The following is a 22515-nucleotide window of genomic DNA, read 5'->3' on the forward strand; positions in this document are numbered from 1 at the left end:
TAGTGCTCATTGAATTCCTTAACACCTCATATCCCAATCATTACATTTATTAATACCTTGGGGCAGGAGGCAGAGGAGGCTGCATACAGGGAGGGGTTTCCCTGTGGGTTACACCACTTCCCCAGAGCACCACTTGCACCAGCACTGCTGTGGCAATGGCAGCGTGCACAGCCTTGGGGCACTCAGTTATTGTAGGGTTGTACAGGAGGGTTGGCCCAAAGGAAAACACCGGTTTGTTACTGCGGGATTACATGGGAGGTGAGATGACTCACAGGCTTGTTATCGTGGGGTTGCAGAGCACGAGCAGGTAGCAGGGTGCTATTGAGTGGTTGCAGAGGATGATGCGGGCAAGGAATGCTTTGTTACCACAGGGTTGCAGAGTTGGGCTGTGATGCAAACACACCTCGCTTATTCCAGGTGGTCTGCAGTGCACTCTGTTATTATAAGATAGCTGGAGTTGTGCTGCGTGGATGCTGCATCCACCCAAGCATGGCCCTTATCTCTGCACAGGCTTTCTGCCCGGGCATATGGAAGTGCTTGGTCTGCAAGGGGCTCCCATAGCTGCAGCTTTGCTGACCTTAGCTGGGGTCTTCAGCCCATCCTGGGAGACCCCAGACTGTACATTGCCCCAGGTACCAGGGGAGAAGTCCCAGTGGGTTTTCACCAGATGGTTTCCCGCTGCAGAATTTCATCATGGTTACTCCTCCTGCAAATATTTACTCTAATGAAAAAAAAAAAAAAATCCAAGGGAATGCAGGGAGGGCAATGAAGAGGTGATGCTTCTTAGAAAAAAGGAATGCAAAAGTACTGAAGGACATGAGGAGGAAAGAGGCTTTTTTTTTTTTTAATTCACAGCTGAGGGACACACAAGCCTGAGGGCCAGATTTCATCTCACCAGGTAACAAGCCATAACCCTTATAACACCAAAACCCCAAAGAAATGACAATCCCAGGAGCAGGGAAACTGAGACACAGGCAAGACCTGCATCACCCCTTGCTGGGATGCTGGGAGGCTGCAGCCCCTCATCCCAGGGGGACCTCGACCAACGCAAGCCGTGAGCCCCAACGGGACGGGCTAGGCGAACCAAGTGCCCCCGGGATATCAGGAGCCCGAGGACGTGGTGAGCCGCAGGGGCCGCGCACCGTGCTGATGCAGCCGTGCACCGGTGGGGCGCGGAGCCGCGGGAGCCGGTGCCGGTGCCGGGCGCGGCTCGCAGACAGGAAGCGTCCCGGAGCGGCGGCGGCAGATTGGCAGCGCCCTGCTCCAATTGAGCGGCGGCGGGCCCGCACCGCCCGCGTTGCCTCCCCAGCCAGCCCCGAGCGGGCTCCGCTCCGACGGTGCGGCTCCGTGCTCCCGTTGCCGGGCCCGGCCCGGCTCGCTCAGCACCATGGACACATAGCCTGGGAGGCGCGGAGGAAGGTAGGAGCAACCCCGCTTCTCCTCTTCGTGACTCCCCGCCGCCGCGGAGAGGAGCGCCCGGTTGCGGGCAATGCCGGCGCCGCGCAGGCAGGCAGGAGGCTTAGCCCGGTGTTTTGCTGCCTGCCCCGAAGCTCGGGAAAAGGTGGCTCCTCGCTTAGTCCTGGGAGCAGCCCCCCGCTTTCCCTGCCTGCGGTACCCGGTGATGCTGCCCTTCTGGGCTCTGCGCCCGGCTTGAGATGCTTGGGGGGTGGGAAGAAGTCCTGGGGTGAAGTTTTGAACCCCTTCCCCATCATCTGCTCAGAGTTCCCCCTCTGAGCTCCGGGGAGAGTTTTCTGGAGAAAGGTTTGAACAATACCAGGCAAAGTGCCCTCACCCCTGCGGAGCCACAGGTCTCTCTGGCAGGGCCCTCTCTTCTCCTGGGGGGTCTGGGGAGGGAAAAGCTGTTCTTAATTACAAGAGGCGCGGAAAGAGCTGCTTTCTCATGCGCAGGCAACAGAAAGGCTCAGCCTGCCTTGTCCCTCCTTGCCCTTGGCTGGCTCAATCACGGCTTCTCAGTCCCCTGCAGATGCCCAGCTCTGGTACTGCTTGTGTCACCTCCCTGGCCATGTCAACCTGTAAACCCCTGGGTCCCCTCTTGACTTCTGCCAGCAGTCTGATTAACGGTGTGAAAGGGGCTGAGTTTTGCTTGGACTTCACTGCCAGAACTGCCAGACCCTTCTGTGATGATGCTTTACTTTAATCGGATCTCCACAAGGAGAAACCCAGAGCTGCAACAATTCAGGGACATGCCGCTGTGCCTCAGACAACGGTGTGGATGGCATAGCTGTTGCAGTGTGGGGCTGGCCCGGTGGGTGCCAGCAGGTACCTGCTCCTGCAGGCTGCAGCCGCGTCTGACGTTGGCTGGAGGAGGAGGTGGGGTGTTTGCACTCCGTCTGTGTTTATCCGAGGGCAGGTCACGGTGTGGTTACGCTTGGGGCTGCACGGAGCCTGTGGCATTTCAGCCTCACGTGGAGCTGTGAGCTGGCAGGGCTCCTCCTTGGGACAGGGCTGGTATGATGCATGGCCACCTTGTTCCAGGTACTGTGGCGCTGTGTTCTCCACCAGCCCAGCTCAGAGAGGAGCAGAGTTTGCCTTCCTCTTGTCTGCGAGCTGCTGCTGTCTGCTGGGAGCCTCACGGGGCAGGGAAAACATGATCCTTTCTGATAAGCCACTTTTTCCTTGTCTTGGTGAAACGGTCTGGCTGTCACAGCGGCGGGGGGAGGAGGATGCTTGGCCGGGTGCAGGCCCTGTTTATGAAGGATGAATGAATGACTCACTGCGCCGCGAGTCTCCACACTGTATTCAGCCTGGAAGCAGCACCGCTTTCCTTTTGCAACTGCCAGGTTTAACAGAAGCTGCTGAACTGGGTGGGCTCCTGGAACCCAGCCTATATCCCCCTGTCTGCAGTACCTAATGCCACCTGGCCCTGCCGTCTACGCCATCTCACTTGGACCCTGAGTAGGGGCAGCAAGGAAGAGCATGTGGCATCCTCATCTGCCAGGAGCTTTCTTTTCAAACCCTTTCTTTCTGCTCCAAGTTGTGTTCAAAGGCAACTCCAAGGCTCTTCCTGCTCTCACAGGACTAAACCTCCTTCTGTTTTCCTGCCCAAGTATATTCCTGGAGAGTTTATTCCCATGTGGCTTTCTGCCAACATTGTGCTTTTAGTTCAAGACCTCTTCTCCCTCTCCGGTGTTTACCCTGCTGTATTTATAGCATCTTCGTTATTTTATACGGTTAAGCGAGCCCAGAGATCCTTGTCTCCTTGTTTGGATCTCCGGGTTGCCTTCACTTCATCCTCCACTCTCCACCTCCATCTCCGGCTTGCACTATGTATCCTTAACCATGCGACAGCCCAGAAGGCTCCTGCTGTGACCATACTCCCTTTGCAAGGCAGGTTCCCCTGTTTGCATAATGCTGATTCTTATATTGGCAGAACCTTGGAATTCAGGTGAAGATTTTTCCTGGGAATGAGGTGTCGGAATGCACAGAGCAGCGGGCTGTGAGCATCATGTAGGAGATGTGTGCTGTGGGGTTGGGGCAGAGTGTGCCCAGAGCCTGGCAGTATGCCTGTATGTGTAGTGCGCTTTCATGTGGGCACATGAGGCTCTCCCCTTCCTGCAGGCTTTGCTGTGAAGGAAAACCCTTTACGAGATGCTTCCTGAGGGAGGGGTAGGTGCCAGCCAGCTCATGCCTCTCCTTTCCTCCTGTACAGCATCACTAGGGAAATTTGGCACCTTTCTGCCTTCATTTCTTCTCTTCTTGTTCAGTCATGGGATGTTGTGGCTCTACTCATGCCAAAGCCATAGCCAAGGACAGAGAATATCTTGGATGGGAGCTCTCTCCTGGGGCAGAGAAATGGGGCCTTCTTTGGCACTTGGAATGCTGATGCAAAACCAGCATCAGGAATTAGCCCCGGGGTGACTTGCTGGGATGTTTAGAGAGTTTTTGGTTTTGCTAAGTGTTCCTGTGATTAAGAAAGCATCACATGTGTGAGAATCACCAAGTCTCTCCTGCTAGGGCTTTAAAGTGACCCTGTGATCCCAGTTTCTACCAGCAGATCTCCATGCCTCCCAGTGATGCTTTTCTCTGGTGTGCCCTCCTGCCAAGCTATGAAGGTGGAAAAGGGTGATGATGTCTTAGAGTCATGGTTTACTTGTCTTCCCTAAGAGTCACATTCCAATGGACCATTTCCATGGAAAAAGAAAAATTCCTTTGGAAATTAGAAGCAGGTTTGCTGTGTCAGAGATCAGCTTATTAATAGGAATTATCTCTCGTGTCTGGCTGGTTCCCAGGTCTCTGAGTCACTCTGTCAATGAGGCAGCCCTGGCATGGCCTCGGGATGGGGTGAGCTTCAGGTTCCATTGGGCTGTCCCAGCACCCACAGTGTGTGTCAGCAGGAGGATGGATGGATGAATGAGGAAGGATGGAGGCTGAGGTGCAATTTCACCTCCCCTTCAGGCGAGAAGTGAGTCTGAGAAATGGGGGAAAAAATGGGAAAACACTTTCTCATCTCTGCTGCATCTGTTGTTTGGGATAGGGAAGGCTTGGGATAAGAAAGGCAAGGAATTGAGCTGTGCTTTAAGACCTGATTCACCTCCATCCTATGCTGTGGTCACATCTGACCAGTGGAGCCTGGATGGGGGCCAGCAGAGATCAGTCATTGCTGAAAAAGCTTACAAGGGATTTTGGAAGGGTTTGCTGGAGGGTCTGGCTGGGGAGAGGCCACATCTGTTCATACACATTTTCTGTAGATGCATGTGGAGATGGCAGCCAGTCTGGATGGACCTCTGGTGAGAGCTGTTGTGGGTGGACATGATGCTGAGCTTTGCGGGGGGGTGACAGGTAGGATCATGCACTGAACCTGTGGGAAAACATGCTTGGGGAGGAGAGATTAAAAATGATGAATCCTTGGGTTTCTGCTGGGCTGTAGCCACTGGGGAGGTTTGTGCAGACCTTGCTGTGGACAACGTGGTGGTTGTGGCAGTGGGTAGGAGGGTTGGATGTGGGGAGAAGGGCTGATGCTGAGAGTGTTTGGTAGGGTTTTGGAATCCACTCCAGGACTCCCCAGAGGCTGCCGGGCTCTGGTCCTCTCCTCTCAATATGGAGAGGGCAGAAATAGAAACAGCATAATAAAAATGGTTACGGCCCCGCAGAGATTTCCTTTTAGGGAGGGGTGGAAAAGTTTAGGGCTCCTTCATCTAATGAAATCCTGATGGTGGAAAGAAGGTCGTTTGGGCATTTTCTATTTTACCTAAGCTCTTTAAGTGAAAACAAGGGATACCAAACCTGGTTTACAAAATGGTGCTGGAGACATACTAAGGGGCAGGGGCAGAGAAGCTACGAGCAGGCAGAGCTGCCCATACACCACAGCAGCAGGCTGGCTTAGCCCCTGGATCTCAACCCATTTTGGGGATGCTGCGTAACATTGTGTGGGCAGCCCCAAGTGCCTGGTTTTGGCACAGGGGCTTGGATTTGCCTGCAGAGCACTTAAGAAGCAGTGTCCCCATGCAGGGCATGTCCCTGTTCCCAGAGGGTTGGCACAGTTGTGCTAGTTCAGCTGTTTCCTTTGCCTTCCTTTCTTTTATCAGTCATTTCCTTTTGGACTGTGCACTCCATTCTGGCCAGATCAATCCCTGGAGCTGGGACCTCACCAACTCCAATTTGATGAAGATCAGTGCCTCTTGAATTCAGTAATGCCATGAAAAGAGTGATTCAGACCTTGCCTTCCTGCAAAGGCAGCTAGAAAAAACAAAAAGGTGGCAGGGGGCTGCTCCATGGGGCAGCTGGAGCATCACCCCGTGTCATGTCAAATTGCAACAGTGGAGCTGCAGTGCAGAAAGCTGTGCTGAAATGGCCCTGCGAAGGTCCCCCGGGGCAGGCCCAGCTGCCATGTCCCTGCTTTGCTTTGCGAAAGCCACTGTCACGCACGGCGCCTGGGCCAGCTGGCGCCTCACCATACTTTCGTGCAGAGCTGGGACAGACCCTGAGCCCCTGGGGAAGTACACAGGAGTCTGTCCTTCGCTTTCCATGAGTTTTGCCCAAGGCCCTATGTCTTAGGAGGAGGTGGTGGGCTGAACCAGCTCTTGCTCCATCACCCTCTTGCAAGGGCCAACACCGAAACCCAGAGGGTTTGGCCACCCTCGGGCTGCTTTTGACTTTTAGCTCCTATGAGGCTCCCAGGAGGCTGCTTCACAGCTCCCCTGAGGCTGCTCTGCCCCATCACAGCTTTGAGTTTCGCAGTCTTGCAGCTGGAGCGTGACAGCACTGGGGAAGCATCCTTTTCCCCTTGGCCATCCCTCATGTTCTTTTCATCTCCTCCAGCCAGAGTAATGCCTGTTGTCCTTGCACCCATGGCATTCAAAAGCAACATGGGTGCATAGGGCTCTCCGTGTGCAGCACTGCACCTCCCTGGGGCTCCCTGTAGCACAAGGAGCAGGATGCAGCCCCTCACAGCACTGTCAGGTGCTCCAGAGTGGATGTGTTCCTGGAGCATCCTCTTGACACTGGCTGCAAACTCGTCCTTGCTCCCTCCCTGGACGCTGCATACAGGCACTGAGATCCCTGCAGCTCTGACTGCTCCAGGAATGCCATGCAGTGCTCTGAGGTTTGGCTCCCAAGCAACCTAGGATGCTGGGCTGGGATGGAGATCTTCAAATAACTGTTAATGTTTATGCTGTGCCTGAGATGTAAGGATGAGGGACATAAGGATGAAGGATGTGAGCAAGGCAAGGTCTGTGGATCTATTTTCACCTCTGAGATGCAGCTGGGACAGTGCTGGGACATTGTCTCCAGGCAGCGTCCCTCTGAGATGTGTCACTAGTGGGTTGACACATGTTGGAGCTGACATTAGCACCAAGCAGGTCCAGGACCAGACTCTGCCGGCTGATATTTGCTTCCTCCAGTGCCTGGAAAGGTCCCTTAGAGTTACTTTCCTTGGTGTTGCAGGGAGGGCAGCAAATGCCTCCCCCCATTCTTTGCTTCAACAAGGGGAGGGTGGAGGGGAGATGAAGGAAACTTTTGCGGCCAGCTCTATGAATTTCCAATTAACAGCTCGCCTGTAGTGAGTCTCACCACCACGAGAGAGGTTAATGCACCTAATGCTTGGAGAAACGATCCATTTTTCTTAGTAATTTAATAGCGTGGGCAGTCTACTGGCTGACAGAGATCCAGCAGCCAGCACTGAGGAGCCTGTGTGCCGGGCTGCAGCCCGTAACCACCTTCCCTCTGTGAAGGAGGAATGCTGACCTAATAGAAAAGACATTTAAACAGAAGTTTTAAAGAGCAGCACGGGCTGAACTGGGGTGCAAAGCTGCTGGCTGCAACGGAATCTGTGTGTGCATCGGCACAGTGCAGCACGGGGACGTCCCTGCTGGGAGCACCAGCGGCCGCCCACCGGGTTACATTGGGCAGCTGCTTCGTTTGCAGGGGAAAAAGTGAAAAAAAAGGCAGTTTTTGGGAGGCCGGCACACGCTGTGAATTGAGGCTGGATTCAGCGCCTGGCCTGGGCTCTTGCCAGGCTGGAAAAGCCATGGCGTTTCATTCTGACATTTTCCAAATGAGACGTTTTGATTTTATTTTATTCCCCACCCCAAGGTAATGTTTGGAAGCCAAATTTAGCTCGATTTAATTCGAACCATTTTAAAAAAGTAAAACCGCTGAAAACTAAACAAGGCCTATCATTTAGAACAAAATGTTTTGGTTTTCATTTTCCTTTTGGCACGAAAGTTCAAAATGTGTTTTGTTGGTTGTTTCTTTTTTTTTTTTTCCATTCTCCTCTTGACCCACAAACAATTTTTTTTTTTAATTTTTTTTTCCACTCCTGGTTGTTTCCCAAGATGATGCTGTGCACAGAGCTTGGGTGCTTGGCACGGGCACAGCTGTCCCCAGCAGGATGACATGGCATGGAACGGGGGCTTCCGTGTCATACCCGGGTTGGAGACCCAGCACTGCAGCTGGAGGGATTTCGGGAGCGCATCCCATTGCCAGCACTGACTCAGCTGGGAACTCCTTGAAATGAGGGAGGCCCTATGACGGGGGAGGATTTGGTACTGTCCCCAGGGTCCTGGGACCCAGCACCAGACTGTGCTTGGATGCATTCTTGGATTCAGGGAGCTGCAGGGAAGAGTGAGCACTGGCATTGCCTTCTCCCCTTGTTTATTCAAGTTTAAAATTAATCTGGCCTTCCCCCATTCAGGCTTGTACAAACACTGCATGTCCCGGGGCGGGGAGCTCCCTTCAATGTGCTTTCCCCTAGCTGTGGGTGAGGTCCCCAGTGGGGTGCCATGGGCTGGGGGTAGAGCAGAGTGCCCACTCTTGCCATGGGTGCAGCATCATATGGAGACGGAGCCTCCGGCCATAAACCAGGGCACGGTTAATCCTTTGGACAAACACTGCCCAAAACCAGCTGCCAAAGGCAGTGGCCAGGAGGCTGTGTGTCTGGATCCGGCCCCTCTGGGCTGGGCGAGGGCAGGAGGTGCCAGTCATCCTCCTGACTGTACCAGCCCTGCTGCTGTCCTCCGCCATCGCGGCCGTGCCAAAAGCCCGCTCTGCGTTCCCTGGCCTTGCCGGGACATCTCCAGGCTGCTGGCTGTGAAAGCATCGAGGAAGGGACAGTCCTGAGCCAGAGGTGCGCGCTGCGATTCCCTGACTCATTCAGCACCTGATTTTACTTTTATTTTTTTCCCTCTCCTCCCGGAGCAGCACGCTGCATTCCACAGCAGTGCTTTTTATAGCCCCAAGCAACGGCCTCGGCACGCTCCCGGCTGCATCCCCACCAGCTCCGTGTGGCAGGAACACCGTCCCTATGGCATTACAGCAAGGGGAGAGCACGGGCAGCAGAGGAAGAGAATTAAACCTTAACCTGGAGCTCTCATTCCACAGAGGTGTTTAAAGAGCTGCATTAGTCACCCACGTGCTGGTGGCAAGCAGAAGCGGTCTGTCCGTGGCTCTGCGGCTCCGCTTTGCATGTTAGGAGGTAGAGGGAGGACGGAGGTTCCCGATGGGCGCTTTATCAGCATAGGCCTCATCGCCCTCCATGGCAGAGGCTGCCAGCCCTCTTGTAGGCCGTGCATCCCTCCATCTGACACAGGATGGGGATTTTGCACTGCCTGGGAGGGGGCAGCCAGCCAGCCGGCAGAGCGAGATCCTCCTCGCTCCGAGGACGGCTCCACGCGTGCTTTCTCCAGACGTGATTTCACTGCTGCAGGGAAGGCCTGCTGCCAAGGGACGGGCCCCGGGCGCCCCGGCGGCTCCCGTTAGTCACTCAGTGGGGCCGGGGGCTGGGGTGTGCCCGGGGTCTGCACACAGTGAGAGGATGGAGGCCCAGCAAGGCTGTGGTTTTGTTCTGGGAAGCCGCCAGGGAAGGCGGAGGGAAGGAGGAGGAGAGGGGGGAGGGATGGGGAGAGGCCGCCTGTCGTCCCCCTCCTCACTGCCACGTGGCTGGGAGCTGCCTGGGGAGGGGGCGGAGGGCAGCGCTGGTGCTGAGGAGCCAGGTGTGAGCAAGCAGGTGGGGACTGGATGGGGATGGCGTCCTGGGCCGCTCCTCAAGGTGCTGGCTGCTGCCCTATGGAGCTGGGCATGGCAATGAGGAGGTGCGGGACATGCTGCAGGGGAACAGCATCCCTGGTGACCCCTTGGGGTGGGTGTAGAAGGAGTCCCTCAAATTCACCCAAAAAGCTACCCCTCGTGGTGGATACCCTCACAGATCTGTACCAAGGGAAAAACTAGTGGGGAGCAACAAATCCTTGCCACCCCCAATGCTTATCTCTCCTTCTCCTCTGCTAGTAAACACCAGAGCCAGGCGCGATGCCAGGTGGTGTGAGCAGACACGCTTAACCTGCTTCTCCTTCACCTCGAGGGACACGATGCCAAAAGGTGACCTGCAGGCAGCACCGGGAATGGCAGGGGTGGAATGTGCATGGGTAGTTTAATGAGAAAGGTGAGCTCAAGTTTTAACACTACACTAGGGTCTGCAGGGCTGCTTCGAAACCCGTGTCATCCCGCAGTCTCTGTGTTTGCTGAGTGCCTGAAGCATTGTTGAACAGGGTTGTGCCAAGTGCCATAGGTTTGCCTCAGCCAGAGGTTCCTCACTGTGCCCCAGCCACCACGGTGCTGTGTCCCATACCTCAGCAACTGCTTCAGGACTTCAGGGGGTTGGGATCACTGCAGCAGCACCCCATCCGGTCCCTCGTGCAGCTGATGGTGGGCACAGGGGTGGCCCAGATGGATGCTCAGGGCACAGTGCTGTCCCTCCCCCCTCCCCAGGACATGCTGAAGGCTATGGCCATGTGCCGGGGCTGCTGCCGCAGAGCTGCTCGCGAGCCGGCCAGGTGCCGAGCATGCCGGGAGAGAGGAAAGCCTCAGAGACTTGTTCTGAAACAAGGCTGCCCTTTTATTCTCCTTTACGACTATGTTTTAATATCCACAAACACCCCTCCCTCCCCAGGCTGCTGCCAGCAGAGCCTGCATCGCTTACACTTGGCCGACCGAAAAACCCCAGCCAAGCCCAGGGCCTCAGAGCAGGAGGGAGTATTATTTTCCCCCTCCTTTTTAATATATGTTTTCTGTAGCTCTAATTGGATGGGATTGAGCCCCAGCCAAGGCAAACACACCTGAGGGAGGCTTGACTTGCAGACCCCATCTGCTGTGCCAGAGGCTCTGCTCTCCACACAGCCGCTGCCTGGCCCCTTTATAGGGAGGGGGCTGCCTTTGAGGGGGGACCACGCAGGAGCCCCTGTGCAGGAGGAGAAAGCAGTGCAGCACTGCACCGGCAAGGCTGCCCGGGAGATGGTGCAGAGCTGGGGGGGCAGCAGGCAGCTGCAGGGAACCCTCCTTCCACGGCATGACCCCCGCCTCACCCGGAGTCGAGGTACTTCCCTGCTTGGGTGCTGGCAGTGGCGTGGGACACTGCACCTATGGGGATGGTGGAGTGGGTGCTGGCCTTCCTGGTGTGACCGTGTGGGTGATTCAAGGGGTTTCAGCCTCTCTAGAGTCTTTTGTGCACCCGAGGGAGAGTCATGACAGTGGGGTGAGGATGCAGGGTGCCTATTGGTGCCACATCCCTTTTGTGCCCTGGTGTTCCTCGGGCTGCAGGGTCACCTACGCAGTGACACTCATCCGAGGAGTGTTTGGCAAAATGAGGAGGGGACATTCATGTGCCAGGCCACCAAAATGGCTTGCATTAACAGCCAAATCCCAGCCCGGTGTTTGTTTAGCACTCTGGTTCCCTGGTTCGTTGGCTTCTCTTGGGTGGGCTTTTCAGCTGAACTCACTGCCTTTGTTTCAGGGCCACCCTGGTGTCCCCATGGCTGGGTGGCTGAGCTGCACAGCAGGGTCTCACACCATGTCTGTGCCAAGCAAGCTGGGGAATCTCTTGGGGGTCTCTGCTTGCCCATGCTCTAATTCTTGGGATTAAATCTCAGTTCCAAGCAGGGAATGGGGTGCACACCCCAACCGTGTGCTGTGGGCCACCTCTGGGTGTCACCCACTATGGCCCATCCAGGAGGAGCTCTCCTCATCCTCTCTGTGTGCAACCTCACCTTGTGCAGGGGATGAGGCAGGATCCCTGCTCCATCCACAGGGAAGGATGCAGCATAGCATCCGCTCCTGCTCCCTCTGTGGCAAAAAGGCAAGCATGGAGCAGACGTTACCTGTTGCAAAATGCTGCAGAGAATCGCTCCATCATTAAAACACAAAAAGCTGGATCCATCTCCACAGGGAGCTGATGGATTCCTCCAGGTGGTAGGCTGGGCAGGAGGGATTTGTACAGGCTGGGTCACGTCCGCCTTTCCCATCCTGCAGGAGTGGAGGTTTTCCATGCATGGGTATTTTGGGGTACAGTGGCTGTGGATGGAGATGGGCTACACAGAGGGCAGCTCAAGCATTTCACGAAGGATTTCAGAGCTGTTCTGGCCTCAAGTCAAGGCAGGCTGAAATGGGAACATTTCGAAATTCTTTTGGATAAGGAAAATTCCACGGGCAGCCCCCCTCTAAAGAAAGTTTGGGATGGTTGAAATGTTTGGAGAGAGAGGCTGCTTGCTTTTGTTTACTCTGAACTATAACTTTTTTGGGGGGTGGAAAAGAAAAAAAAAGGAGAAAAGGAGACAATGGGAGCTTGTAAACAGAGCTGTCCCCAAGCGGGGCCAAGGCATCCCTCCAGCAGTGTGGAAGGAGATGTGTCAGCAGCTCCAAACTTTGCCCTGCTATCCCCCTGCTCAGATACACTCACACTCAATCTTTCAGGAGCACTTTCTTTTTTTTCCCCTCCCCCAGCACGAAGTGATCCAGCCGGTGTTTTTCCAACCTTCTCAACTCACAGCCCCCCCACCCTTTGGCCCTGGTCTGTAGCCCCCTGTCCTTGGCAGCAGCCTCCTCCTCACTTACTTTCCAGCGTCACCACTGTGCCATGACTGCCCGTGCCAGTAGGAGGTGACAATTAATCAGTGCAGCTGCAGGGAAGCATTCTTCCCACTCTGCTGCATTGGCTGGGTGAGCAAAGGGGTGCAACTTCGGGTGTCCCACCATGCAGGGACACCGGAGCCACAGCGTGCGGAGTTAATGAGCTTGTAGTGGCTTTATTTGGCTGCCCAGGTGGCTCCTAAAGACACCTGAAATCCCCTTCCAGCCCAGAAGGGATTTTATTTTGCAGGAGAGTGACAGCAAATTGCTAGCTGCAGGAGTATTTGAGCCATTGAAATGAAACGTTAGCAGCTCCTGAAAGCAGGCAGTAACAGCGAAATGTTTATTTTGGACCTGCCGCCCTGCAGTGTCTTGGCTGACCCGAGCGCCTTCGTGCCTTACAGATGGAGCTGTGCCCAGTTGCTCCCAGACACTGCTGAGCCCTCTAGCATTGGACGGGATGGGCTGTGTTGTGCACTGCGAGGCCTCTGTTGCCCCTGCTCCAGGCTGGAGTTCATCAGGAGCAGCATGATCAGCCTCAGCACTAAGGTGCTGCACTTGGCAAGGGGAACTCACATGTGTGCAAATATAGGGATGTGCATGCACTTAATCACAGCTCCAGCTTTTGCCCCTCAGCACTTGCTCCATGGACTTTGAATTGGGACCAGGCACTGCCTGGGGAGCACACTGGATGGACTGCACAGCAGAACCCTTCCACATTCTAAAGGAAAGCTCATTGCACAGCTTTCAGCACCCAAATTCATTCTGGAGCAGAGAAACGTCCCAAATCTGAAACCCTCCTGGGACAGGAGAAAACATTCCCTCCCTGCTTTTATCCTGCCAAGGTCCCTCCAAGCCAGAGCCCATTGGGTCACACTCCTGCCTATGGCCGAGCTATCCCCATGGGGTCACCTCGCATGGCTCCATCCCTTGCCCTCTGCAAGCCAGCTGTCTTTGCAGCCAGAAGATTATTTTTAGGAATTTCTCCAGTGTGCAGCTTAGGGTGAGGTGGGGGGGACGGGAAGGGGCGCCTGGTACTGGGGGCTCCTCTTGCCCCCCCACTCCGAATAGAATGCTGCCAGCTGGCAAGGCTTGGGGCTGCTGGCTGCTAACAGAGCTCTTGCTGTTTGGCCCCTGCTGATGCTTCAGGTTACAGCCGGGAGCCAGAGACTTCGCCTTCCGCGGGATGGGGCAGGGGAGGGTACGGGCGAGGGGCCGGGCGGAAATCGCAGCTCTGGAGGGGGGAGTTTCCCAGGGTCAGAGCAGCGAGCCGCTCCGGATCGAAGCTGCCGCGATGCCGAGGTTTGGGCCCTCAAGCACTGGGTCTTGCTAGTGGTTGCCGGCTCGCAAAGGAACGAGGTGCAAGGGGTGGTCCCCGGGTGTGGGGTTTGGGTCTGGGCATCGGCGGGGCTGTAGGTGGTGGTGCATGGATGGGACTGGGGGGCTTTTAGTGAGTTGGATGGGGATGGGTATTTGGGATGAGTGTGGAGCAGAACTCTTTCTCCTGGCCGTGCTGGATTTAACCCTGTGTTTGGGCTGCTGCGTTTGGGGTGTATAATGCACATTTGGGCTGTGCTGAGTCTAAACTTACTTTTGGGCTGAGCAGTGGTTGCTGGACCACACCATTCTCCCAGGACAAGTCTGCATCAGGTTTTACTGCGTTGTTCAGGGTTATTCCCACAGTGGGTGCCATGCTGTGTGCAGGACTGTGTGTGTGTATGCAAAGAGGTGAAAAGGGAAACAACACTTTTTGGTGTCCCTGAGGCATGAGATGAGCAGGAGTCCCTCCTTGGCCTTGAAAAGATGTTAGCAAGAAGGTACTGCAGGCAATGCTAACAGTCTTGGTAGCTGCATATGGCCCTGGTGGCCCCTAAAACAGCAGAGGACAAACCTCCCTTTGCATCGGCATTCAGTGTTCAGATGCTTGCAGACATGTTTTGCAGCTTGGTGGGTGCTTGCAGTGTGCTCTCCAGGTGCCCTAGGATTTTCCTCCTTGCTTTCAGACTTGAGTGAAAGAATGAATACAAATAAAAAGTGCTGAAAATGAGTGGCGTGACAGTTGCTTCCCGAATGGTGAGGTACAGAGGTGAAGTTCAAGATGCAGGATACAGCATCTTGCAGCCATATGAGGCATTGCTGGAGGCAGTGGGGTTGATGTGGTTGCTGCAGATTTGTGCCACCTCCAAGTCAAGCCATGTTGTTGGGTACACAAACTGCCAGCAGCCTTTCGCTTACCTGGAGAGAAGACAGTGCCAGATGTGCAGGACTAGGATGCTGCCAGCTTTCTGGGCAGGGCATCAGCACCATCACTGGTGAAGTCCACACTGCAGCTCCTCAGAACTTTGGCAGGGCAGCAGGACAAAGAGGGGGTTAGCAAGGCACTCCCTCCCAACCCTGAAGGAAAGCAAACTGAAGAGGGAAATTCCTGCTGCTTCCAAGTGCCGCCGCCCTTGGCCACGGGACTGGTTTCCCACAGTGGGCACTGGCAGGGAGCAGGGCTGGACAGAGGGGCAGGGATGCTCCAGCACAGGAGCAAGAGCACAGCACTATGACATGGCCACGGCACTTTCCCACTGCAGATTGGCATTTTGTAGGTAGTTGACTCCAGCGGAGCAGAGTTGCCAAATGCTGTTGGTTTTATTTTCCTTCATTTCAGCAGTGCTGCCCCAGACCACCCTGGGGAGGCTTGAAGGCACTGCGGGTTTGTGTGCTCAGTTGGGAGCACCCTGTGTTCCTGTGGCACCGTCTGCATGTGTCCCCCCTGGCTGTGCATGTGTCTCTTTCTCTTTGAAGAGCAACATCAAATGAAGCAAAGTTAAAAAAAATAATAATAATAACCACTATCTTTCAAAGCGCCAAGTGCAATGGAAAGTTGGCGTTCCCCAGGAATCTGCACCCAGCTCTGCCAGGCCACCATGGATCATGGCACAGTGTGTCTTTGCCGAGGGGACTGTCACATCCCGCATGTGCATCAGTGCTGTGTTGCAGATTCGGGGGCAGGATGTCTTGGATCGCAGTGCGTAGGTCTCAGAAGGATGCTACTGGAAGGAGCTCACAGCAGGACAGAAGGACATCAGCATGGTGTGGGATGGAGGATGGCACCTTGCATTTCTAGCTGGCGCCTGAGTGTAAAAAAGGCATCTCATGGGGCAGGAGCAGCACCCGGCATTGTGAGGCTGAGCCACCACCCCTGACCCGGCCACAGCGGTCACCATGCACTGACAGGGAGCCGCCCGCAGGGAGCAAGAAATACTCTGATTGTTCCCTCTGGTTTGGCTCCAGGCCACTGTGCTGGGACTCCCTGTCCCCAGCTGTGTCACTGCTGGTGCAGACACAGAGGGATGCTTTCTCTGCCTGTGTGGGATCCGTGAGATAGCAGCTTGGCTGAGGGAAGCAGCCTGACCGTACAGATGTGTGGGCATCCGTTTGCATGCGTTTTAACTTCAGTGCAGGATTTCGATAGCAGAAAACCAGGACATAATTTCTAGACAGACTGCACTGAGCAGCTGGAGACTTCCACACCTCACACCAGTCTGCAGGTCTTCCTCTTTTCTGTGGCTGCTGCCTACTCTAGGACAGTTCTGTGGATGCTGCTTCATTGTGGGTGGGTTTTTGCTCTTGGACATTGGGTTGCAGAGCAGAGATTGCCCTGCATCCCATCTCTTTAGGATGTTCAGCTGTGGCCAGACTCTGGCAGCAGGCAGGAAGGTCACAAGGAACAGGACGATCAGGAGAAGAACTTGTTTTACTTTAAAACATTTTGTGCTTGTCCACACTAGCGCACTCTCCCTTCTTTCTGATCCCCCCAGCACTGTCCATTAATTGTGGCCCATGTGGTGCTTGGAGTTATTTTAGGTTGCTGCTTTTAAAGTGTATTTAAAGTCTTTTTTCCATCACTGAAATATTTTACTTCTAGGCCTAATATTCCCAGTCAGTATCAGTTACCAGCATAGTTTTGGCAGAGTGCTTTTAACTGATGTTTCTTGGGAACGTTTCTCCATGTGGTTTAGTAGGAAAAGCTTATGACAGTCTCATGAAGTTATTTATGTGTGGGCTTGCGTTGGAGGCTGCCTGGTGGGTGGAGGATGGGAAACAGCAGCTTCTTCAGGTGTCTGAAGCATCATGATGTGCTGCAGGGACATCAAGAGTATGATGCAGGGACATTGAAGTATGATGCAGGGTCACCATGGTATGATGGAGAGACATCATGGTATGATGGAGGAGCACCACGGGGTGATTCAGGAGCACTGTGTTGTGATGTAGGATTATCTTGGTATGAGGCAGGAGAGCTATGGTACAATGCAAGAGCAGTACACGCCTTTCCCTTTCATAAGAGGAATCCAGAGGCCAGCTCCCCACCTCGCTGGGTTTTAGCACATTAGCTCATTTCTTTCATTTCTCATAACTCCAGTGTTACGTGGTCTGATGTGCAAAGATGCTTGCAGTTTTCTGGGGTTAAGGTGAGCAGCACCATCCCCTGCTTGCTGTACTGGAGATCAGCCTCCTGTTTGCAGAATGGACACCGTCAGCTGCTCTGTGGCACCTTTCCAGGGCTGGGATATTCCCCTCCAAGCTGTCAGCCTGAGTGACTCAGCAGAAGCAGATTCACACTCACGGGGCTGCAGCTTGCACCTGCCCCTGTGCCTGGGGTTGGCAGAGTTTGCTGCAGCCCCTGTAGCAGTATTGGAGAGAATGAACAACCCTGCCCGACAGTGACTTCCCCTTGTTATCAGACAGGCAGCAGGAGGCATTCCAGGGAAAAAATAATTCAACTGTTTCTATGCCTGTTCAGGCCAGGACTGTAATAGACAGGACAGTGCTGTCTGGAAGGGATGGAGTACTGGCCAGGATGGATGGGGTGATGCTGGCTGGGATTCATAGGACACTGTAGGCAGGAATAGACACGTTGGGGTAATGCTGACTGCAAAGGTCAGAGTGATGCTGACTGCAATGCGGTGCAGTCCCCTTTGATCCCTCCTTGGTCCTTTCCCTCTCCAGCTGCACCATCACAGTTCTATGGACCATCCTAGTTCACTCACAGGTCTGGGAGGCAGCCAAGGCTCTCAGCACAGGGCTGCAGCAGCAAAGAACCTTTGATCCATCCACTTCATGAAGCCCTGATTTCTTGATCAGTGTTTGCCTATCACATTCTCATTCCAAGCATGGCAATTGCTCATGCTGGGTACAAATGTGAGAGTGGCACAGTCCGCAGCAGGATGGGGCAGAGCAATGGGATAGGGTACAGGGATGCAGTTGCTGACACTCTCTGCTTCCACCAGATGCACAGTCACATCCGAGGCCTGGGCAGGGTGATGGTGTTCCTCGCAGCAGCTTTGGCATCAGCCTCCCTCACCATCCCCGAGGGCTGGGGAGAGGAAGGTAAGCAAAACAGAGCCCCTGTAGCGTGGGGACACTGGGATACCCTCAAAATGTGCAAGGACCAAGCAGTGTCAGTGCCTGCCCTACAGATGTCTTTCCTTCCCCAAATTCATCTGTAAAGAGTTGGCTTTCCTCTTCCACTACCCACTGCCCAGCCAGGACCAATCCTTCCCAGCTCCCCAGTGCAGCAGGACCCCAGGGTGACCCACTCTGTGTGCCCCTGCAGGTGTGCAGTACAGCCAGCTGGGGACGGACGTGACCCTGTCATGCATCGGTGCTCGCACTGGGTAGGTGTCTTATGTGCACATTGTGGGATGGTTTAATGGGTGAGCTCTAAAAAACAGGAGCAAAGCCGATGTCTCTGTCCCTAATTTTGCCCATCCTTTGGCTCTGCATGCTGCAGCTCACGGGGTGTCGCAATCCCCTAAAATCCTATCTCTCTCCCCTACAGCTCAACGGTCCAATGGAGACGAGATGGGGCTATGGCACTGCCAGAAGGCTCAGCCATCCATCAGGATGCCCTGGTGCTGCCACGTGCCAGCCTGGCTGCTGCTGGGACCTACAGCTGCCACGATGAGGATGGCAGCCTCCTGCATACCGTGTCCCTGCAGCTGGGCCGTAAGTAGCACGTCCATTGGTTGGGTGACATGAGGGTGTCACAGGGGGATGACACATGGGTTCCTATGTGCTGGCTCTGTTGCAGGGTGGGAGACCCTGTGTGGGGACCCCTCACTGACAGTCTCCTCCCCCCGGGCTCCAGACCTGCCGGGGGTCCCCTTTGTGTCCTGCAGAGCATCTGATTATGAGAACTTCTCCTGCTCTTGGACCTCCAGCCTCGAGACCTTCCTCCCTACCAGATACATCACTACCTATAGGTGAGGGCTTCGGGTTGAGCCTTCCCAAGCTTAACCCTCACATCCTGCCTGCGCTCTGACCTTCATCTTGGATTCATATCCAGTCTCACAACATAGTAGCCAAAGAGCAGGCTGTTTCCAGGAGCACAGCACTGAGCATGTGGTTGTTCAGAAAGGGGCCCCTGAGAAGCATGGGGGCCAGCACAGGCAGGCTCCTTCTTTTGCAGTGCTGGAGGGGATGGAGAAGAGAAGCAGGTTGTCTGCAAGCTGCCAAGTGCTTCAGCATACTTCAAGATGAAAGGAGTTAGGGAAACAACACTGCTTCTAATTATCACGGCAGGCCAAATAATGGGACTGCTTTGAAGTCAGATTCTATAAAAACCTGCAGAGGGCTCTGCTCCACAATATGCAGGCACAATGAGGACGCAGGGCTCACCTCAGGGTGCGCAGGCACAGCATGGAGAGGGTGGTTGGAGCTGGGGCTGTGTGGAGCTGGCAGTGAGAGTGGTGGGGCTCGATGTTGATGCATAGAGTGAGAGCAGAGCCAGCTGCTGGGAATGGAAAATAACACTGCATCCCTGCAGGGCTGCTTTTGTTAGTGTCTCTGTATGCTTGCTGCTGCTGCTTGATGAAGTTATCCTGAGACCCCCAGGTTCCCTGCTGGTGGGACTGGGCATGATGTTACTGCCAGTCCCTGTGCCATGGTGCCCAGTGAGGTGGGAGTGGGGTGCAGCAGAGCATCTGGTGCAGAGACCCCTGTCCCTTCTCTGAGTCATGTTTGGGTTGGCTTCATGCTGTCCCCCATCCTGCTGTCCTCACCACCTGCTTTTCCTGTCTCCACTGCAGGAAGAAGTCACTGACAGGAGAAGAGAAGCGAAGGTAGGGTGCACTCCCAACTGACTCTCTATTCCAAATGCTCTGCCTATGTCCTCCTGGTCCTGGAGGCAAGGGCTGAGGGGTCCATGAGGAAACATGAGGCTTGTGGGGATTATGGGGGTCATATGGGGGGTGATGGGAGCTGCCCAGACCCTGCTGAAGCTGTAAAAGAGTCTGCCTCCTCCATGAAGTTCCTGGCATGGTCGGGGGGAACATATCACCATCCCACCTCTTTGTCCTGCAGGAACAAGAGCGGGCACGTGGGGCCATGCCTGCAGGACCCAGCACGCACAGGCACCTGCACCGTTCACCGGTCAGAGTTCTGGAGTTCCTACCGGTTGAACATCACTGAGGTGAACCCACTGGGCTCCAGCTTCCGCCTTCTAGATGTCACCATGCAGGCCATCAGTGAGTGCCTGTTCCCCTGCCTGCCCACCCAGCCATCCACGTGGCACAGCAGAAGGGTGACACAGTGTGATGGAGTATCCCTGTCCCCTCCCATGCAGTTAAGCCGGACCCTCCAGAGGGCTTGGTGGTGGAACCTGTCCCCCTCGCCCCTAGGCGGCTTCACGTCAGCTGGAAGTACCCCGCATCCTGGCCTAAGGAGCCACACTTCCAGCTGCGGTTTCGCCTCCAGTACCGCCCCGTCATCCACCGCTCCTGGTCTGTGGTAAGCAGAGGCCAGGAGGGGTTTCACAGTGAGGTGGTGGCCTCCTGTAGGGGTGTCCATGTGCCCAACATCTTCTGCTGCACAGGTGGAGACGGTGAACCTGTCTGAGGTGATCACAGATGCTTTTGCGGGGCTGGAGCACGTGGTGCAAGTGAGCGCGAAGGATTTCCTGGATGCGGGGAATTGGAGCGAATGGAGCGCAGAGGCACGGGCCACGCCAGTCAGAGGTCTGGGACAGGGGTCTTACTGACTGGCAGCATCCCTCCCATAGCCTCTCCAGCACTCTGGGCAGCTCTGTAGCCTGTTTCCATCCTTTGGGTGTCGCTGGGGCAAGCCCTAGCCCCTGGGTCCCCTTCAAGTTGCCCAGAAACTGGTTCCAAGTAGGAGGCAGAAAAGCAGCTCCCAGACCATTGAAAATCATGGCAGGGTGTAATTTGGGAATTGCCCCCACCATGGCCTTCAGGGCACCCTTGGGCTACTAGAACCCTATGGCACAGGGCACTTCTTTACTCCTCCCTGCCACATTGCCCATGATTTGGGGTGGACTAATTCCCAGTCCTTCTGATTTAACAGACCCAGCCACCATGGTGAGTGAAGAAACCACTACAGATGTCAGCCTGGGAAGCCTGGCTGAGGAGCCTTCACAGGCACCCAACCCTGAGCCCATCAGTGAGTAGAGCTGGGGGTTGTGGGGTGGGAGCAGGCCCCAAAGCATGGCTGCAGGGTCCTTTCTGAGTGCCAGAGGCTACAACAGTTTTCTGTCCCAGACCGTAATGACCCCCTGGAGAATACAGCCATCCTGGTCTCCCTTGGGATCTTTGCCTTCTTTGTCCTGGCTGCCGTTCTCGTCATCGCCATACTCATCTGGTAGGTTGGATTTAGTCCCTGACTGCTCAGCATTGGTGTCCCATGATGCTCTGTGCTGTGGCCACAACACAACTGGGCACAGCTGGATAGGGGTGCACTGTGGAGGCACTCCAGCAGTGCCAGTGTCCAGGGTGGGCTGCTCAGGGTTCTCAACCACTGTTGTTCTGTCTGCAGGCTCCGAGTGAGGAAGCATAGCAAGGATGAGACCAAACCCCACAACTTCCTGGTTGCTGCCACCCACTTGAAGGCTCTGCCAAGTGAGTGTTGGGGTAGGGGGGCATGAGACCAAAGAGGTCAGGGAAAGGCTCAGGGCAGAGCCTCTGACCCTCTGTCTTCTTTCTCCAAAGGAACCCAGATCCTGCCATGAGCCACAGCTGACCCTGCTCCGTGCATCCGCTTGCCATGTACGGGACATAACACCACTGTTGGCCCCAAGGGCCCCATGTCACGCAGCCTCGGGCGTTGCCCCCAGCACCTCCAGCGTGCGGGATGGACTCTATGGACAGAAGCTGCGCTCCCAGGATCTCTGGGCTTCCTGTGCCTGTCAGGAGCGGCTGGACTCATGGGGATGGGGCACCGAGCCAGCCCCTCATCACCTCGTCATGCCGCCTCCATGGGGATCATGGGCACAGGCTCCTCCCAGGGGTGCTGGGCATCGGTGACCGCTGAGCCCACCAGCTGTCAGCAGGCAGAAGGGAACCCTCCTTCTGTAATCTCAATAAAGAGGGTAGTGTTGGCACTGCCCAGACAAGACCCCTTTGCACCAGATGCTGGGCAGGAGGAGCAGTGCCAGCTTGGTGACCCTCATTCTGTTCAGCTTTTGCTGAATGCCAGCAGAGGACAGAACCCTCTACAGAGCCCCCAGCTTGGTGTGTGCTGCCTGCCCCCCTTACCTCACCTTGACACAGCCCCCATAATCACTTCCATGTGTTGGCACCTCCCAGCCCCAGTACTCGACGCCAGTGGCTTCATGCCCAACCAGATCCATATGAGGCTGAGTGGAAATGCAGGCAGCAGCAGTGTGGGGAACATGAGGAGGCTTTGGGGCTCTGATTTATACAGGATTTATCTCACTGTGGTATCCATGCACCATAAGGCAGGGCTAGGAGATGGCTCTGGTATGATCCTACCCCAGAGTTGTGCTGTGAGTGAAAGCTGGACTGTGCCAGAGAGGAATCAGTTTTGTGCCCTTTGTAGTGGCACCACAAGTCCTGTGCCTACCTCCTGCTGTGTGATAACCAGCTGAGCTCTGCCCTTTTCTGCATGTGCTGGGGCTTGGCTTTGCAGGTTCCAGGGTCTCTGGCGTGCTACGGGAATGGTTCCATAGTGAATGAGAGCCTGCAACACCCAACCCAGCCATGCCTGATTTGCCACAGTCACCCTCATCCCCGTTGGTTCTCAGCTTGCTATGCACAGCCCCTCCTGTTTAGAAAACCTCTCAGCACCACCAGATCCCATTTTAGCACCACTGGGCTTCAGTTGCCCATAGGATGCTGTTGAACACAGCACCAATCC

At 55.2% G+C, this 22515-nt stretch overlaps 1 protein-coding gene across 2 annotated transcripts; it reads left to right on the top strand.

The window, feature by feature from the left end:
- The first annotated feature begins 1252 nt into the window (after positions 1 to 1252).
- Positions 1253 to 21753, top strand: IL11RA (interleukin 11 receptor subunit alpha). 2 transcript variants are annotated; one of them, XM_085213572.1, is made up of 13 exons: positions 1253 to 1419; positions 17634 to 17733; positions 17960 to 18020; positions 18185 to 18351; positions 18437 to 18608; positions 19434 to 19466; positions 19708 to 19871; positions 19970 to 20133; positions 20219 to 20360; positions 20707 to 20802; positions 20901 to 21000; positions 21175 to 21257; positions 21348 to 21753. In XM_085213572.1, exons 2-13 carry the CDS (start codon positions 17634 to 17636, stop codon positions 21365 to 21367), a joined length of 1302 nt encoding a protein of 433 aa, XP_085069698.1. In that variant the 5' UTR covers positions 1253 to 1419; the 3' UTR covers positions 21368 to 21753. The 2 variants fall into 2 exon arrangements, with proteins under 2 accessions (XP_085069698.1, XP_085069699.1); XM_085213573.1 differs by having other exon boundaries at positions 1257 to 1419; positions 18494 to 18608.
- The last annotated feature ends 762 nt before the right edge of the window (positions 21754 to 22515 follow it).

The sequence above is a fragment of the Meleagris gallopavo genome, chromosome Z (assembly GCF_905368555.1).
Source record: "Meleagris gallopavo chromosome Z, MGAL_WU_HG_1.1, whole genome shotgun sequence".
In the NCBI taxonomy this organism is placed as follows: domain Eukaryota; kingdom Metazoa; phylum Chordata; class Aves; order Galliformes; family Phasianidae; genus Meleagris; species Meleagris gallopavo.

What these genes read in the sequence shown, in the direction of transcription:
- IL11RA (XM_085213572.1), top strand. Translation starts at nt 17,634, where the DNA reads ATGCACAGTCACATCCGAGGCCTGGGCAGGGTGATGGTGTTCCTCGCA. An exon ending in CGTGTCCCTGCAGCTGGGCC is followed by an intron (nt 18,352 to 18,436) that starts GTAAGTAGCACG and finishes GCTCTGTTGCAG; the next exon opens with GGTGGGAGACCCTGTGTGGG. An exon ending in AGATACATCACTACCTATAG is followed by an intron (nt 18,609 to 19,433) that starts GTGAGGGCTTCG and finishes TCTCCACTGCAG; the next exon opens with GAAGAAGTCACTGACAGGAG.